The sequence below is a fragment of the Phascolarctos cinereus genome, unplaced genomic scaffold (assembly GCF_003287225.1).
Source record: "Phascolarctos cinereus isolate Bilbo 61053 unplaced genomic scaffold, phaCin_HiC Scaffold_726;HRSCAF=1367, whole genome shotgun sequence".
Classification (NCBI taxonomy): Eukaryota; Metazoa; Chordata; class Mammalia; order Diprotodontia; family Phascolarctidae; genus Phascolarctos; species Phascolarctos cinereus.
Window position 1 is genome coordinate 237723896 of NW_027556098.1, and position 20500 is coordinate 237744395.

Consider the following 20500-nt stretch of genomic DNA (forward strand, 5'->3'; position numbering starts at 1 on the left):
AAGCCCCCTGCTTCTTTAATGTGGAAGCTGCTAAATCTTGTGTGATCCAAACTGTGACTCCATGATATTTGAATTATTTGTTTTTGGGTGCTTTCAATATTTTCTCTTTGACTTGGAAGCTTAGGCATTTGGCCAAGGTATTCCAAGGAGTTTCTATTTTAGGATCAATTTCAGAAAGTGATCAGTAAATTCTTTCAATTTCTATTTTACCTTTTGGTTCTAGGATTTCAGAGCAGTTTTCCTTAATAATTTCTTGAAATGTGATGTCAAAGTTCATTTTTTTAATTATGTCTTTCAGTAATTCCTAAATTCTCTTTCCTTCATCTTTCTCCAGGTAAATTGTTTATTCCCATGAAAGGCTTAACATTTTCTCCTACTTTTTTCATTCTTTTGACTTTTTTTGATGTCTTCTGGAGTCATTAACTTTTACTTGCCTGATTCTAACTTTTAAGAAATTATTTTCTTCAGTGAGATTTTGTACCTCTTTTTCCATTTGACCAATTGTTTTTAAGGATTTTTTTCTTCAGTTACTATGTGCCTATTTTTCATTTGGCCAATTCTGCTTTTTAAGTAGTTCTCTTCAGTGGATTTTTGTGCCTTTTTTACCGTTAGGTAAACTTTATTGTTTAGAGTTTATTTTCTTCATATTTTTTGCCTCTTTAGCCAAGCTGTTGACTTTTGTTTCAAAAATTTCTTCCATTGCTTTCATTTCTTTTACCAATTTTCCTCCACCTCTCTGATTTGAGTTTTAAAATCCTTTTTGAGCTCTTCCAAGAATTCTTGTTGAGCTTAGATCCAATTTGTGGTTTTCTTTGAGGCTTTGCTGTAGCTGTTTTGACATTGTTTTCTTCTTCTGAGTTTGTCTTTTGATCTTCCCTCTCACCAGAGTAGCTTTTTTCTGGTCAGGTTCTTTTTGTTGTTATTTGCTCATTTTTCCAATCTATGTATTGACTTTGAACTTTATGTTGAAGTTGGCCTCTCTTCCTGGCATGGAGGGGGCCACTCTTCCAAGCTTTAGGTTTTTATGTTGCTGTTTTCAGAGCTAGTTTTAGGGGTCTGTACATTTTTGGTGCTTCTAAGTTGGTATGATTTAAGGTGAATTGTGGTCACTGCTCTCTTGGCCTTTACTCTTGTGTTTGCTCAGGAAGGGATCTTATTCCACTCTAGCTGCTAGCACACTCCTCTTTGGCCCTGAAACTAATCAGGTCCACTGCTTTCCTGCACTGAGTCTAGGGCTCCTACTCCCTTTTGAGCAGCCACAAGTGCTCTTTTCTACCTTGTTACTGTTACCAGGACACTTTCTCCCCTTGTAGCCATTCCTCTTCAACCTTGAACTATCACCCAGAACTGAATTTGAGAAATGCAAGATGTCCACAAATGGTCTGCTATAATCTCTTGCTTATCAGTTATTCAATTCCTTTACTATCTGTGGGCTGAAAGCTCCCCAGATTGCTGCTGTTGCAGCCACTGCCCCAAGGCCTGCTGACACTGTTTTGGTATAGCCTTCACTGTACACTAGGTCCAAACTTCATCCTGGTGAGACTGCTCTTTCTTATTGACTTCCTAAGTTGTCAGCATCTAGAAAATAGTTTTACCCCAATTTCTTGTTGCCTCTGTCTCTCTAGAATTCCTTTTAGTGTGTTATTTTAAAGTAGTTTGGAGGGTAATTTTGGAGAGATCAGGTGAGTTCCTATCTCCATTCCACCATCCTGACTCCATCTCTACTATGAAAAATCTTTAAAAGAGAATGGAAATGTATATTATGATTTTTAAAATTTGTATTGATTAATACTTTGGCTTGTAGTCATATCAACTCAATATAGCCTGTGTTCAGGGAGTGGGAGTTGTCTGAAGCAAAGTAGATTAAAAGACAGAAAACCTAATCCAATGGCTTTCAATGACAGCTATGTGTGGTTGTAGGTCTGAGTCACTAAGGGCCTGAAAAAAGTTCTTAAAGCTATTTGTTAAAAGTGTTGAGATTCCTTCCCTGTGGGAAATTGACTATATAGCTGCTACAGTTCAATATAAAACCCACAGATGTTAACTGAGAGCAGTACATTATATAACCAGTCTGTGACATTCCATTCACTCTCTATATGTCTTATATGCATGTATACACACAAATATGTACAAGACATATATGCATTTGTGGGTACATATGCACACATATGAACATGTGCGCATACACATATACACATATATGCACGTGCACAGACATCTACATAAACAGACATGTACATGCACACATACATATTTAATCTTGTTTCCTCCATTAGAAAGTGAGCTTCATGAGGGCAAGGTCTATACTTTTGCTTTAAAAAAAATGTCCTGTTACTTTGCACCGTTCTTGCTACAGAGTAAGTGTAATAAGTAAATATAAAATCTTGTTCACTAATTCAAGGACTCAAATGAGGGTAATGAAAAATTATAGATAACATTTTTCCTTTGGGGTTGGGATGCTCTTGGTTCAAATCCCAATTCTGACACTTATTAAGGTTATAACCTGGTCAAGTAATTTAACCTTTACATACGTTAGGCAACTCCCTAGTGTTTATCTATATGATCACAGATGAGGTGGCAACTTGTGTCGGAGGAGAGAGTTCCCACACTGACAAAATCACAAACCTTTCCATAGCAATTAAAAAATAATGAGACATAGATACCAATTATATTGATGTGTAAGGTACATTAGAAGTAGCTAATCATTTGTCAAAAAGCATATGTTCATATTCTTTTATATTTTGTTGCTTAAAAATATGCATGTAAAAGTCTGTTTTTGCCAAATCTATCAAACTTTAGGATACCACTGAAGCCACATGAAAGTCTGATAAAGAAGACAATTTTGTGATTTAAAATATTCTAGTTGGATAGAATTAGGTCATGTCAATGGAATCAGAAATACATCTTTGAAAGCTGAATAGGGCACTTTTGGTTATTTCATTGAACAGATGGATTCTTCATTAAAATTATTGCATTGCTGATTTATATCACTTGCACAGGAATTAATGATTGAGATAGTCTAATAAAATCATTAAAGTAAAAAGCAATTGGCTTAGTGATTGCATATATTGTTGGTCATAGAGAGAATAAGACTGACAGGAGCTACTTAAATTAATAGCAAATCCTGTTCTCTTCTCTTTAGTTGCATGACAAAACATGTAAACTATAGATTAGTACAGCGAAATCTTTATTTCACACACTTTATCACATTTGTCCAACAGGATAATTGGCATATTCAGTAGAAGAAAAAAAAGGTGTGCTGAAAAATCTAGTTGGTATTTTTACCCACAATAGGCATTAAAATTCATTGTTGAATTGTCAGTATTCTATCCAATAACAGATTCCACAATGGGTCACAACCACGACTACCATGAATACAAATGTGGTAAGGTAAAACTTTCCTAGGTCTATAGTCTTCTACACTATAAGTCTACACATAGTGAAATTAACTCAGATTTAATTGTCAGCTGGTTCCATATCACTTACCTTAAAGTTATATTCCCATTTACCTGCATACTTACAGAAATAAAAGAAAAATGGAAAAAAAAATTCAAACAATGACTAAATATGAGCTTCAAATGGGGATTTCAACAAATAATCATTAAAGTGTTTTTTAGTCATAATAGATATTTGAATTAAATTTAAAAAAAACATATTGTCAATAGAGGAAACTTCTTTATTACAACTAGATTTCTATACCAGATCCTCTCAATCTACTTTGTTTACCACATGAAAAACAGGACTTATTTTAAGACTCTTTTTAAAAATGTTGTTGCTCAGTGTTTGTTGAGTGTAAGTGCGCTGTACTAAATCCAGATCTTTGTACTGTACTGAGTTGCCTGGATGCTCACAAAGAAATGTCATTATCTGCAATTATTGCAGCAAAATATACATTTCAAATGTGTTGGAACAGATTTCTACTCCTCTTCAAACAGAAAACAAGGAGTCCTCAACAGAATAGAACACTGGGTATGGCAAGCTCTCATTATAATCCAATACTCAACCTTACTTACCCCATCTCAACTGCATTGGCCAATATTTTATTTTTCTTTTTGGAATCCACATATACCATTCTAGATTACAGAGTAATAAGATATGCAAAGCATATACATTAGGTTTCAGAAAAATAAAAACTACATGGCATTACAACCTGCATACAAAATAGAAACTTTTCTGAAACTTTATTCCTCTTAATAGAACTACTAGTGGTCTGAGCTCAAAATGGTGAGGTTATTTTTCATTTTTCTTTCCACCTCAACTGCTACTTTCAATTTCAAATAAGCTACCAAATTATATTGATTCTTTCTCCATAATGTCTCTCAAATATGTCACAAAGGAGGCTATTGTAATAGCCTCCAAACTGATCTCTTTATCTCTACTCTCTGCCCTTTCAAACTCATCTTTCATGCAGCTTCCAAAAATAAGCCTTGTAATGTATTTATCTTCATTTCCATGTAAAACATTCAGTGGCTCCCTACAGAATAAAATATGAACTCCTTAGCTTAACATTGAATACCAAGTGCAATATGCATTCATTCATTTGTTTGTTTTTGTTTATTTATTTTTCCCTAGGTTGTGTCAGGACCTAGGCTAGGCACTGGGCACTCAAGACAAAAAAAAAAAAAAATACCAGTTTCTGCTCTCTGGAAGTTTGTATTGTAAATTTTTGATGCTAAGGATAATCCTGAGTCTAAAATGAGAAAGGATCACTTATCATAGAATGTGTAAAGGAAACAAAGTAGTTTTGTGAACAAAACCCAAGGTGACAGACAGACAGGACATCTGAGTTCATGTAATTTTAAAAAAATGCTTATGTTGTAGACCACCAAATTGGCCTTTTCAGTCTTATAAAACATTATTCTGTTCATGCATTCTTAATTTCTAGCTAAACTGTACTATTAAGTAGATTTTAAAAATATGTCTATATGACATTTTCTTGGTTCTGTGAATTAAAAACATGCTTTGAATATGCTCCTCCACAACTCTACCTGTTTAAATATTTTTTTCTCTTTTCAAGATACATTAAGGTGCCACATTCTCCATAAAAACTCATAGACTTCCTCCTGAATGTGATTACGTTCTCCTCAATTTTTCTTATATAACTTTGTCTTATTTTCTCTTAATGAGAGTCTACCTTATATAACGTGTTGAATCCCCATTATTTTGTTATAATATGAGGATAAGGGTGGCTCTCTGTCTCTCCTTCTGTCTCTCCTCCCTCTCTCTTTCCCTTTTCTTATCCTACCCCCTTTCCTCACCCTTCTCTCTCATCATTGAATATCCAGCAACTAGTATAGTTTATATAGTAACTTCTAACAAATATTGAATGAAAATGAATTGAATATTGGATACTTCAGATCCCAGAATCTAAGGAATAAGGAGTCAAACTTTTTAGCTTTTTTATTGAAGAAAAAATGTATTAATAAAGAGGAAAATCAGACATTTTAAAGTGTGTTTCTAGCCAAATATTAATTCAGATATATTCAATTTAAAAAGAGATGCAATTAGATAAGTGGTTAATTATTTCATGAATATATACAGCTGAAGTTTTAAGGAAATTACGCCATGTTGACAGTGTGGTTTTGAAATTGTTTATTTACCTAAATAGAAAACACTTATTTTTGAACGTTCTTCTAATTATTAAGACAATGAAGCAACATAAGTGAGTAGAATTTGGCAAGAAAAAGAAAAATCACTGAGTAAACCTTTTCAATCTTTGGTGATATTGTTCTTTTGGAAAGTCATTAAGTCTCTATCAGTTGTTGCAGTTGCAAGACTTCTGCTAATGCCACTTTTTCCAAATTCCTTTCAGATAAGTAGCCCTGGGTAATTCTAAGAATACAAAGATCTAAGGCAACTAACTGATTTCATGTCAACTTCCACAAACTCCCCTGAGGAAGCCCTGCCATGTGGCAGGGCTGGATGCAATCATCATAACACCACCTGCAAAAAGGAGCATCTTGAGAAACTCATCAATCTATCTTCCATCTGAATGTGAACTTTATGTCCTCCAGGACAGTGGCTGTCAAACTCTAATAGAAACAAATTATTGTGGCTGAATGTTTATTTACAACACCACAAAGTAAGTATTACCTATATTGTATTATATATTTAGGTACTTAAACAGTTTCCAATTGCATTTTAATTTGGTTCAAGCTGCAATTTAGTTTTGCTACTAACTTGTGGCCTGCATCAAGTTGGACATCTCTAAGATATTGGTAAATACCTTTGGCAAGGATTGGTCTCCTTGTTTTATGTCTTGCTTGTTATTGATACTTAGACTGTGAAACAAAGTTATCTCTCTGGTTTCATATGTCAAGGACACTTGTAAGAATTTAACGTCTGCTTATTAAACATACATTATTGGAATAGAGTGGATGAATAAAAAAAAATCATTTAATATATGTGCCAAGCTGGGAATACAAAAACAAAAGTGAAGGCAGTCCCTCATTTCAAAGACCTTGTTTTCAAATATTAGGAGACATATATAGGGAAATGTTAGCCAGAGAAGTGAATTTTGGTGAATAAAGTTACACAATGATGAGTAGAACAATAGGAGAGTAGATCAACATACTCTTCCCAGAAGCAATGGCCATATTGACTTGATTTGGCTACAAAACTGGAAAGCAGGGGGATGGAGGAGGGAGCCACACATGACAGCAAGGCAGTTGGTGAAAATATGGCATAGGGATATAGAGACATATTGTTGGAGCAGTTGGCCTGGAATAGTGGACCATAGACAAGAGTAATATGAATCAGGACCTTGGGGGTTCCAAATTGGGAGTCTTGTATTGTCTGCTCTTCATTTTCAAAGAAGACCAATGATATCACAGATGATACCTTGACTTGTGTGTAAATTGTATATAAGTGAGATAAAGTTGCACAGGTTGTCAGCCTCACTATCTCTTCCTGAGTCATCGAAGACTAGTGGCAAGACAAAATTCAAGATGACTAGTAAAGGTCTGGGATACTATGGGTGACTTTGCTATCTTTGATATTGGATCATGTTCTGAGTACTCCTTGGCACATGCTTCAGCTGCCTTCATGGCCCTTGGAACACATTGTTCTCATTCACCTATTCTGCTAGGGAAAGTCTTCACATGCTTGGGGTAGATATCCCCCCAACTTACCAGCAAGTTTGAGGCACGTTGGGTTACCCTCAACCTGGTTTAGTCCATCTGCCTAGCTGTTTTTACCAAGGTGTGGCTGCTAAGCATACTACAGGTTTTTGGAGCCACAGGTGAGAACTGAGTAAATCAGGTGGATACCAAAGGTGGATGAGCAGCCCTGAAAAAGACTCAGCTAGCCCTCCCAGCAGAGGTGCGACTCCTAAATACCCCATACAAACTTAGGAATCCTAGAGATAGAAGAATTAGGGTATATAGGCCGCTGTCACTGGTCCTGAAGGCATCAGACTATATATAGAGCAGTTGCAGATCTGCATTGGTAAAGGGGATTTCTCCAAGAGGAGACATCTATACCAATCACAGCTTAAGACTATGCCCTCTCCAAACTATCATTAGTAGGGTTTTAAGTATGACCACAAAGACATGATCTGCTATTGAAAATTATCTGAAAAACTTGTTTTCATGTTTTCAACAGGAATATTTTTGGACAAGAGAATAGTAGAACAAGGATGAGGAAAGATCAGCCTAGCAATTATTCAAGGAAGAAGCCAAGAGGAAGGAGGATGAGTATTTCCCAGATTGCGCTATTCATTTGGATGGGCCTCCCATAGAATGAGCTCTCTTTGACAATCACTGCAGATGGACGGTGAGCGAGACCCTGAGTTGAATAGGAGGAGAGTGTGCTGGATTGGTTTTGGGAAACTGTGCAGTGCTTTCAATGATTCCAAGCTGCTGTCTGCCACCAAAGTCCATAAAAAAAAAAAACAGTTTTCTCTTTTAACATCAATATCAGCTGCTCATGTGCTACATTATCATAAAAAAATTACTTGATCTCTTCTGTAGGAATAACAATCACACACTGTCTGATACATGATGATAAGCATATGTTTCTTTTAAGCAAAATGATTTACAAAATTATGCATTAAGGACATGTTTCATGAAGAATCGAGAAGGGAACAAGCAGGGTTTGTCAAGATGCTACAGATAGAAGAGTACATGATCACTCAATAGATAACAATCAGAAAGATAATGTTATTTGGCAATGCTCTGAATATAAATTAAGCAAGATGTAAAATAAGTAGACAGAAACTTGCCAAAGATGTTTGTTGATGCAAAGGAATATTGCCCTGTGTTAATTTCAAAAGTCTTCAAATGAATTAAATAGATCTTCTAAGGAGAATTTCTAGTATGGACAAAAATTACAAAGGATAAGAAGATATGGATGAGTTATTTGCAATATTAGAGGGAGTGGTGATATCAACAAGATTGTGAAACCAGTAAAATATCAAAATACCTATTCTAAAACACTAACTATAATATTATTTTTCAACCTTGCAGTAAAAATATTATTTGTTCACATGTCCTATCTACTTGATGACTAATACTAAGTTATTTGGGACCTGGGAATCTATAGCTTAGAGCCAATAACCAATAACTCATATTTCAGAAATCAAATGAGGTGAAGTAGAATGTTGAAATATATACACATCTCACCTCAGATATTGCAAGAAAGAAGATATGTTTTTGTATAAGGCATCCTTTTATAGTATTTTATAGAAATGTCATTATGAACTCTTTTTATACTATCTGCTGGAGATCTTTATCTTAGAATAAAAATGGATATTTTAGAGAAAGCAGAAAAAAATTTGTACTCAGTAAAAAAAAAAAAAAGAAAAAGAAACCCAAGCTTTAGGATTCTGTCCTTCCTTAGTATTCTTAATACCTTTTGTTTTCCTTCTAGCAGGGCTAGATATTCATGGTGGTGCTCAGAATTATCTATGTCTAAGCAGTGCATGGGCAGCAATTGAAGAGAAAATAGAAAACAGTAGAATTAGGGGCTCAATTGTCATGTGCATTAAGAGTCAGATTCCATATCAAAAAGAATATAATGCAAGGATATTCAGCCCATGCAGTACTCATTAAAGATTTCCTGATGATGATGGTAATGATGATGATGATGATGATGATGGTGACTATGGCACTGATGATGAAGAGTAAAAAATTGAAAAAGGCAAGTATATAAAACAGAGACAATATGAAAGAAAAAAGATTCTAGAATAAAAAGAGAAATTGTGTCAATGCACAGGGAAGTTATATTATGATTTTCTTTGATTCCATACCTGATGTAGGAACATTTAGTAGCTTAAAGGGATCATAAAGTTTCTTACATATTTTTTCAGATAACCACCTATAAAAGCATAGTCAAATCACAAAAGAATTTAGGTAACCTCATCATTCCACTCTAAGACAACCCAGTACTAGTAAATTAAGATGACATTTATAAAAAGTTAGGAGCAGAAAAGTCCTTAAAAATATAAACTTATCAACAATTGAAGGTCATTAAAGATCCAAATGCCTTTTAACCATGGGACTTCGGCCAATAGTTTAATGTAGATAAAAGTTTCTCCAGTATGATATGCCCAATTCTTGTTTATTAGTATCTTGTAAAAGTAGAATTTATTTCTCTTTTTAGATAAATCACAAACCATTTAATTAAGTAGAAAATTTCATATGGTAGAACTATTTATTTTGTAAGTAAAGAGAACTGAAAGGACCAATGTAGTTTCTATTCAGCATACTAAAATACATAATATTTCTTTTTTATTAGCTCCATCTGATGGTGGATTTAGTTTTTACACATTGTTTGGCTATAAATTCCTCCACTGTAATGTTGTTAGATTTTTTTTCCTTCTGTTTCTTTCTCCTTCTCTTCCTACATTTCCTGCCCCTGACAATGATATAGATATTCTAATGCAAAAGTCATGGTTGGTGGGAGTAAGGGACATTGATTCGCAATGGGATTAATTCTGAAAATTCTAAAATTTCAAGTATTATTTGTACGCTCAGTGCAACACAGAAGTTTACCTGTAGGTTAGGATGCAGGACTTGCCTTTCTTGCTTTACTCTCAGATAATAACAAATAAGCCTTTCTTTTGGTTTTCTTGTTTTTATTACTAAGTGCTACCAAGAAAAATATGAGTTAAAATATAAAAGAGGAAAGAATTACAAAAATCTTAATGGTTAATCTTAGTCTTCTTGCTGTTCCATGAACAAGACCCCATCTTCCAACTCTGGGCCTTTTCAGTTGCTAGCGGTGATGTCTGGAAATCTCTCCCTCCTCGTCTCCATCTCCTGATGTCCAAATCTCAGTTAAAATCCCACCTTCTACAAGTAGCCTTTCTCAATCCTTAATTTTCATGACTTCTCTCTTGATTATTTCCTATTCATCCTATATAGCTTGTTCTCATGTACTTTTTTGCATGTTGCTTCCCGTATTATAATGTAAGTTCCCCAATGGCAGGGACTGTCTTTTGCCTTTGAATCCCCAAAATTGAGAGCCTGGCACTTATTAGCTGTTTAATAAATGTTTATTAACTGATTGATCTCAAATTCAAAGTACAGTATATGTCAACAGTTATAAGTTTTAATAACTTCAGAGGCTTAAATTTTTTGAAAGTTCATATCAATTTATTTTTATACATAATTTATTTGATGAGTTTTGAATAATAAATTGTTACTTTTAACAGGATGAGTTACTCTGCAATGATTCATTGTGTGTATCACAGTTTCTGGATGATACTTTCTTAGACTAGTGGATTGGTAGAAGATGTCGTCTTGCTTGACAACTACAGTCTATCTATGTCTATTATTATTATTTATCTCTAACTGTTATTTAGTTTGATCTATTTCTATTAGACTTTTTCTGGTGGAGTCACATGCACACTGTCATATATGCATCAACACCTTGTTCTTTGGATAATTTTAAGACTTGGACTGCAAATATAATATTTTTAGTCATTGAGCAATGACTGATGAAAGCTTTCACAACGTTTGAAAATCAACTAGAGTGACATATAGCACAAGTTAATGACTATTTTGAATTTTAATAAGAAAGACAATATTGTTTAAAAATTAAATAATTAAAATTTCAAAATGTTTAGTAAGATTTCTATTGAAGTTTAAAACTGAAATAAGTCTCTGGAAAATTCTGCATAGTGAACTTGATCTGAATCTTACTGGACCCCTTTCATGCCTGATGGAAACATTTCTTTTAGGCCTTGTCATTGTAATTAGCTGGCCTAATTGTGTGGGATAGATAGTGGGTCAACTTCGTGTTTCTAGATAAAATAGATTTAATCAGAGAAGGTTACAAGATGTTTGAGACCCTCTTAGAATTTCCTTTCAAACTTCCTCTAGTAAAGGACACCCAGGTTTAAAAGCAGTTACTTGGTCTGGTCCTTCAGTAAGTCCTCTTCTGGGTTTTACAATGACTAGAGAATTTACTCATAGTCATGAAAGTATCTGGATTTATAGAAACCTTTGTTTACTCTCTGAGCCTCTGAATAAAAAACATAGTTTACTATATCTAGTCTTCAGAGATTCCTTTTATAGAAATTAGGCTTTCCTGTATAGATTTCAAACAATTGTCTTCTATATTCTCACAGAGTGCTCAATGATTCTTGTCCCTAGAATTCATTCTTGATTTGTCTCCTGCCCATCTCTCATTATTAGCATCCTACAAAACCATTATCTGAATGTAATGACTGGGTCTAACTATGATACGAATATTTAGTTTCCTCATTTATCATCCTAGATTAGCATCTTGGTCACTTTCCTTGTGGAGGTATAAAGAACCAAGGTCATGAGTCTAAACTACTAAGATCCCATTTTCAAAGCCTCAGCTTGCCATGCTACTGTGAAGAGAAGTCCTCCCACACTGACTTTCCATTTCCTGTCCAAAACTGTAAGTACAATAGAGATGTCTTGGAAATACTAGACATATTTTGAAACCAGTGAATAATTGATAGAGTTCCTTGGGCTTGATAATTTCTTTACTTATCTCCTTGTAATCAGGTTAAGTCAGATTTGTGGGCCCCTTCCTTAAGGAAGTTTTAGTTGACAGAAGGAAAATACTTAAATATGCCACAAATAATAATGGAACATTAAATACACCAATAAATGAAAGTTCACTTACAACCACAAATAATGATATTGTTTATGAGTGTCCATATTCATAGTTGTATATCTATAAATGCATGCATATGTATATATATGCATACGTGTTATATACATGTCTATACATATATATGTATATGTGTGTGTATTACATCCATGCAGAAATTACAGCTTAAAGCAAATAGTTAAGGCAATTCATTGATTGATTCATATATTTAAAATAATTAAAATTAAGGTCATGACATACCTCAGCATCATATTCCCAGAGCTGATTTCCTCTCATGTGGTGACACTTTAACATGATGACAGGCCCACTGAGTCTAGAAACATCTAAGCAGAAATCATCAGTACGAATTTCCTTTTCAGCAGTGTATGAAAATACCTGTGGAAGTGAAATACAATTAAAAAGGAATTCAGACCTATGAAACAGGTCACACCCAAATCTTCAGATTAGTTAATGATCTCTATTATTTCTAATCTTATAGGGAATAATTTTAAAGGGTTTATACCATTCAAAGACAGAATTTTGCTATGCTGGAACAGGAAAAATTAATTTTATGCCCATGAATCTGGAAAACAAAAATTGGCTGTGACTAACACAAGTGATGGCAGTTTTCCATGGCTATTTCACTATCTTGATTTGACATAGCCTAGTTAAGAAACCAGATCAATACTGACAATGATTTTGGAAGCATCATAGTGATAATTTCAACTGTGCTATAAACTATGAATACAGGGTTATGCTTTTTTTTTTCTCAGGGGGGGTAATGCATTTAAATTATTTGAAAAATTGTGGAGACTATGGTATTCTCCATGAAAATATACTAGATTACTTGACAAAATGCCAAACAATTAATCAGCAAGCAATTATTAGAGCCTACAATATACAAAGCACTGTGCTAGGCACTGGAGATTAACATTCAATGAAAGAAACAGTTGCTACTAGCAAAGAGCTTATATCCTATTGGGATATATTGTTACAATGTCAGTATGCAATCTCAATATTCCAAAAAAGGTTATTAATTATCTTGAATTACTGAAGAAATTTCCCCAATAAGCATTATTTTTTAAATGGAGAGCTTGTTTTAAAAGAAAAATAAGTAAACACTTATCAATTTCATATGACTGGAGAGAAAATTTTTCATTGGTCCTTAAACTGTCAGAGAACTAGCCTTTTCCGGGTTTGTGTGAAGATCTCTTGGAAGAGGATTTACACTTTTAATATGGCAATGTCTATTCTTTTTGTTTCTGGATTGAATCAATAATTTACTTACGACATCCCTCATTAATGTCTCATAAAGAATATGAAAACCATCATTACAGCTGTGTCATTTTCATTAATTTTTATGTGTTTGCCCATTTTTCACTGGCAGCTGTTGCTTTTCAAGGCTGTCTGTTAGCTTGTGGATCACTGCACTAACTGACCTTTCCAGTTTCACTCATTTATAAAATTCTATAATAATTTGCCTTTCTACTATCTGTCTGTCAGTCAGTCTGTCTGTCTATCTGTCTGTCTGTCTGTCTCTGTCTCTGTCTCTCTCTCTCTCTCTCTCTCTCTCTCTCTCTCTTTCTATCCATCCACATAAACAATGCTGGGGCAGTTACTGAGAACTTCTGCAAGAAATTATGTAATAGTAAAGGGGTAACACAGGCCAACCACTAAGCCAGTGATTGAAAATAAATATCAGTGAAATTAATATTGTACATTGAATTTCTCTGGTGAGGTAAGGAATTCCATTTGTTTTGTGCTTAAATTAAAGAGCAAAGCGTGATTTTAACTATAGCTTATTTAAGTAATTAAATTAATTAAACAATTCAACCAACATTTACTATATACAAGCCTCTGTAATTTATGTTAGGAATTGGAAAGAAAAAAAAAGGTAGAGTCATTATCTTCAAGAAGCTTATATTCTAAATATGTACAAAATGCATACTGAGAATTTATGAATATTTTTTATTTCTTTTATTTATTTTCTTTAAAGTACAGAATAAAGAAATAGTCTCATGTTTTAGTCTAGGTGCTATAATTAGCCCAAATAGTTTTCTTCAGGAAATTTAGATTTCCTGATTCTTACTCTCCTCACTTAGAGGCTGCTGATAATATCACTCATATCTCTAAATGGAGATTCTGGTCTAAAAATGTAAAAGTAATAATAAAATAGCTTTGTAAAAGTCAAAGACAAATATAATAATTATCATATACCTTAAAATATAAGGCAGATACTAAAATAGGATCCCATATTAATACTTATAAGTAATTGATCCAAAATAGAGAAATATTAATTCAAGTGAACATTAGTAGTCTTAGAAAATTCAGCACAGAGATATGTAAAGAAATTTGGCCCCATAGGACAATTAATATCTTTTAACTAAAATAAAAAGACTCATGGTATTAAAATTGAATTGATTATAAATATTAAAATATTGGGAAGCTATCAAGTCATATACTGTAATTTTCACATTAGGAAAATAAAATGGGAAATATATTTACAAAGGATCAAAAAGCTACAATCCAGTGATAGGGCTACAAACAAATTGTTTCTCTAACTAAAAATTTTTAAAAGACTATTGATGATGAAGAGCTACCTCCTTGAATCCACATGAGATCTCTCTCATATACACAGGACTTGCCTAAGTACATGAACTCGTTAAGGGTAATCTACTAAGATCTGTCCCTGGTGTACTTTAGTGGTGCCAAGTAAAGACTGGCCCTGAATACCAATTAAGAATTTCCCCAAATTACCCAATATTTGGGCAACCTTTGTGCCCAAATATTTTATTTTTTTAATATAAATTTATTTCTTTTTAATTTTCAACATTCACTTCCACAAGTTTTTGAGTTCCAAATTTTCACCCCATCTCCCTCCTCCCCCCACTCCAAGAAGGCATGCATTCTGAATATCCCTTCCCTAGTCTGTCCTCTCTTCTATCTCTCTCCCCTTCTCTTATCCCCTTCCCCTTCTATTTTCCTGTAGGGCAGGATAGACCCCATTTCCTGTATTTCTTATTTCCCAGTAGCATATGAAAACATTTTTTTAAACATATGTTTTTAACACTTTAGGCATCAAATTTTCTCTCCTCCTCTCTCCCCACCCACCCTCATTGAAAAGGCAAGCAACTCAATATAGGTTGTACATGTGCAGTTATGCAAAACACTTCCATAGTAGACATTGTGAAAAACTAACTCTATTTCCCTTAATCCTATCCTGCCCTCCATTTATTCTATTCTTTCTTTTGACCCTGTCCCTCAGAAGTATTTACTTCTGATTACCCCTTTCCAATCTGTCCTCTCTATCATCCCCTGCTCTCTTGTCCCTTCTCCCCCTATTTTCCTGTAGGGTAAGACAGATTTCCATACCCAATTGAATGTGTATGTTATTCCCTCCTTAAGCCAAATCCTATGAGAATAAGATTCACTCATTCCCTCTCACCTTCCCCTTTCCCCTCCACTGTAAGAGACTTTTCTTTTCTGTTTTTTTTTGTGAGATAATTTACCCCATTCTACTCTCCCTTTCTTCTTCTCTGAGTATAATCCTCTCTCATCCCTTAATTTTATTCTCCAGATATGACCCCTTAATCTTCAACTCACCCTGTGCCCTCTATCTATCTATCTATCTATATATATCTACATACATATATATTTTTTTCCTCCAACTACCCTAATACTGACAAAGGTCTCATGAGTTATAAATATCATCTTTCCATGCAGGAATGTAAACAGTTCAATTTTAATAAGTCTCTTATGATTTCTCTTTCCTGTTTACCTCTTCATGTTCCACTTGAGTCCTGTATTTGAAAGTCAAATTTTCTATTCAGCTCTGGTCTTTTCATCAGGAATGCTTGAAAGTCCTCTATTTCACTGAATGACCATTTTTTCCCCTGAAGGATTATACTCAGTTTTGCTGGGTAGGTGATTCTTGGTTGTAATCCTATCTCCTTTGCCCTCCGGAATATTATATTCCATGCCCTGCGTCCTTTAATGTAGAAGCTGCTAAATCTTGTGTTATCCTGATTGTGTTTCCACAGTACTTGAATGTTTCCTTCTGGCAGCTTGTAATATTTTCTCCTTGACCTGGGAACTCTGGAATTTGGCTATAATATTCCTAGGAGTTTTCCTTTGGGGATCTCTTTCAGGAGGAGATCTGTGGATTCTTTCAATTTCTATTTTGCCCTCTGGTTCTAATATATCAGGGCAGTTTTCCTTGATAATTTCTTGAAAGATGATGTCTAGGCTCTTTTTTTGATCATGGCTTTCAGATAGTCCAATAATTTTTAAATTCTCTCTCCTGGATCTATTTTCCAGGTCAGTTGTTTTTCCAATGAGATATTTCACATTGTTTTCTAATTTTTCATTCTTTTGGATTTGTTCTACTGTCTGATTTCTCATAAAGTCACTATCTTCCAATTGCTCTATTCTAATTTTTAAGGAAGTATTTTCTTCAGTAATCTTTTGGACTTCCTTTTCCATTTGGCCAATTTTTCTTTTTAGGGCATTCTTCTCCTCATTGGCTTTTTGGACCTCTTTTGCCATTTGGGTTAGGCTATTTTTTAAGGTGTTATTTTCTTCAGTATTTTTTTGGATCTCCTTTAGCAAGCTGTTGACTTGTTTTTCATGATTTTCTTGCATCACTCTCATTTCTCTTCCCAGTTTTTCCTCTACTTCTCTTACTTGCTTCTCAAATCCCTTTTGAGCTCTTCCAAGGCCTGGGACTGATTCATATTTTTTTGGAGGCTTTGGATGTAGGAGCTTTGACTTTGTTGTCTTCTTCTGGTTGTATATTTTGATCTTCTTTTTCACCAAAGTAAGATTCTGTGGCCTGACTTTCTTTTGCACTGCTTGCTCATGATCCTGGCCAATTACTTGAGTTTTAAACTCTTTGTTAAGGTAAGAGTCTGCTTCCAATGTGAAGAATGCACTGTCCCAAGCTTCAGGGGTTTGTATAGCTGTTTTCAGAGATACTTGTAGGGAGCTGTAAATTTTCAGTTCTTCCAAGTTGGTATGATAAGGGGCGAGGTGTTTAATCCTTTCCTGGCCTGTGACTACAAGTACTCCTTTCTGTACTGTAACTGTGAGGAGATGTTCTTCACAGCCACTACAAGCTCCACCATGCCATGGTTCCTCCTCACCCCAGCACTGCTGCTCAGAACTGTGACCCAGATCCAAACACAGGCAAAACAAGAGATCCCTGCAATCCCTCTCTGATCAGCCACTGGATTGCCCCTCAGTCTGTGGGCCAGCAACTCAGGAAGCAGCTGCCCCCCCCGGGCCATGCTCTTGGGGAATGAAGCTGAAACCCCACCTTTCTTTCTCAGCAGCGACAAAAACAGACTTTTCTCACTGACCTTCTAAGTTGTATTTGCCATGGGTGGATTGAGGAGTCTGGAAACCTCCGCAGCTGCCCACAATTCAGTCCTCTGAGGCCTGCTCCAGGTTTGCTGCGGCCTGTGTGCCCACACCGCGCTAAGCTGTGCTCCCAGCCCGGTGTGATACACCTTTCTGATCAATCGTCCAGGTTGTCTTGGGCTGGAAATTTGTTTCACTCTGTCTTTTTGTGGGTTCTCCTGCTTCAGAATTTGTTTAGAGCCATTTTTTATGAGTGTTTGGTGGGGTTTGGAGGACTGCTCAAGCCGGTCACTGCTTTCACTCTGCCATCTTGGCCTGTGCCCAAGTATTTTAAGAGCATTACATAGTTTGTAATTTGTTGAGCAGTATGCATATAAAATCATGGCTCTGAGAAATTAATTCTATTAGCAAACCAGTAATCAGCCACATTTATAATGCTGTGCCTTCTTATTACAAGTTTAGAATTGTGGGAATAAAAGCTGGAAGAGATTTTGGAGATCGCATAGTCTAATTCACTCATTTTTAAGTTGCTATCACTGAGGCCCAAAGAGGCTTAAGTTTGCACAAGGTCATACAAGCAGCAGAGGCAAAATTCAGTCCATGGTACTTTGATTCCAAACACAGTGGTCTATTTTACCACATTTGCTTCTCATGTCTTACGAGTTAACACTGTCTTTGTCACTGGATAAAAAGTTCAGGACTAGCTTGTACCACGAGTCAAGGTGCCTAAATGTAACCACTGAATTAAATAATATTTTCATCCAACTTAATCATAGATTTATGTCTAAACAACTGGATCAACAAGATAAGGTAATTAATTTAAGATGATTGAAAATACTTTGAAACCCCTCCACACACACACACACACACACACACCACACACACAGAGACAATCATTTATCCATTTTGACAGTATTTTTAGTGACACTGATGAGGCAATTATGTTAAAGATACAGCCATGTGTTGCAAATCAGAATTGTTCTAGTTGAGATTATTCCAAATATCCCATCCTTAACAAAGAATACTGTATAGGAATTTGGTATAGGCAATGCGAGATGAAGTTCCAGACAGCTCCAAGAAGAGGAGATCATTCGTACCCATTCCTCAGTTTTATGTCTTTTAGCATCTTCACATCAAAAGTCAAACATAGTGCTAAAAATGTGGAAAAGAGGCAGTAAAAGCATGAATATGATAAAAATTCTCCTACCATTGTTTTTTTCTGGTTCAAGGTAAAATATACCAAGCCTGATTGACTTTCCTTTCATATTAATTCCCTCTTTCTGTTATTTTCTGTCAATCAATTTTGCCTTGAAATACAAAGGATAAAGGTTGGGGTGGTGTTTATGCAACTCTCATTGTTTCATAGTTCTCTCAGCTAGGTGCATGGTCCATGGATTTTTCTGGTATAAAGCCTCTTTTGAGGAACTACTAGCAGGGTCCCTGAGAAATGCAACCTTCTATTAAACTACTTCTCAAATTCAGTCATACTGCCTCATGTACCTCCTTTAAGATGTTTCTTTAGGTCTGGTCTAGGTCTATGCTCATGCATACCTGGTAAACATTTAAAATGTTAATAGTATAAGAAATAACCCTCTCTGTAGCCAGATCTTCAGCAAGCTTACTGAAAACATGGAATGGGAGTCAGTTTTGTTTGATATTGCTCATACTTTGTTTTCAAAATTATTGTAGAATTGAGAAACCAATGGGGACATCCTACCACAACCCCTCCATTTGAATGATGATGGAAGAACCTACCATATAGCATCCATACATGCTTGAGGGATAGACTCTGTGGCCACTTGGAAGTCTTGATATGAATGGAGGGAGGGGGGATACCCATGTATAGGATTTGGCATCATCAACCATCACCAGGGATTGAGTGATGAGAGCTCCTATACCAGGAAGTTTGAAAGTTGCAGGAAGAAACTGTCCTGTTGTTGAACCTCCAAATAGATTCTGAGAAGCTGAAGGTAACAGTAAAGCACCACAGTTAAATCTGTAAACAAATAGGATCTGAAACCTATTGTTAGATCTATTTGCCTGAGAAATAAAATATGGAGCTGCTCCCAATTCTTCAAAATAAGATGAACACTGAACAATTCAATATAAACAAATGCCCGGATTATAATCATAACATAATAATTGTGGATCAGTCTTTTGGAAATGTTGCTACCACATACGAAAAGTCTAAGTAGTACCTTTTTTCCTGTTTAATGACCAAATAATGGCCTTATGTTCCACCAGGAGATATTTTTACCTGACATCCTTGTAAAGCAATACAATTATTTCAATTTCATTAAGTCCTTGAAGGGAGAAAATCCTTAGTTTCTTTGTAATCATTTCCAGGTTTTTGCACTCATTTTCACCCCACTATCAGACTTCTTTATTCTACCAGGATAGGAAAAATTAACTGAATTCTGTGATTGATACTGCTGTTCCTTTCAGCTTCATTTTTAGAGAATGCAGGCTCCCTCTGCTGGCCATTGAATTCAGAATCACAGCATCACAGAATTTCAGAGCTGTTGAAAGGGACTTTAGAAGTTGTAAAGTCCATACTGCACCTAAACAAGAATGCGAATTATAACACAAATGGTTGGTACTCATCCAACCTTATAGACCTGCAATGAGAAGCACCCATTACTTTTCAGTACAGTCCACTCAGCTTTTATAAAAATGTATTAAGAATTCTCCCTTCCTCTATCCCTTATACTAAACCTGAATTTGTCTCTTTAGAACACCCATTCCTTCTTATTCTGCCCTTTGGGGCTAAGCAGAAAATATCTAAATATTTTATCTCTGGGAAGCCTTCCAAATATCTGCATAAAGTTATCATATTCTCCTTAACACTTTTCTTTTCAGGGTTAACTGCCTTTAACTACTTAAACTGACTATCATGAGGTAAGATCTCTAATCTTCTCATCATGTCTAAGATCTTCCAAAAATGTAGTGCCCCAGATTTAATACAGTATTTTAGAACTACCTGATGATGGCATGGAAGTGCTTATGGTTTTTCCTCTTCATTACTTCCCTATTTTGTTCTTGTTTAAATAGGCAATCCATCAGATCTATAGAC

The 20500-nt window shown here is 35.1% G+C and overlaps 1 protein-coding gene across 1 annotated transcript in view; it reads right to left on the reverse strand.

The window, feature by feature from the left end:
• Positions 1 to 20500, reverse strand: part of GALNT13 (polypeptide N-acetylgalactosaminyltransferase 13) — an 828252-nt gene that overhangs the window by 18803 nt on the left and 788949 nt on the right. Inside the window, exon 11 of the mRNA XM_078146313.1 lies at positions 12331 to 12465. Within this exon, the coding sequence (XP_078002439.1) occupies positions 12331 to 12465 (135 nt within the window). The remainder of the gene's footprint in view (positions 1 to 12330; positions 12466 to 20500) is intronic.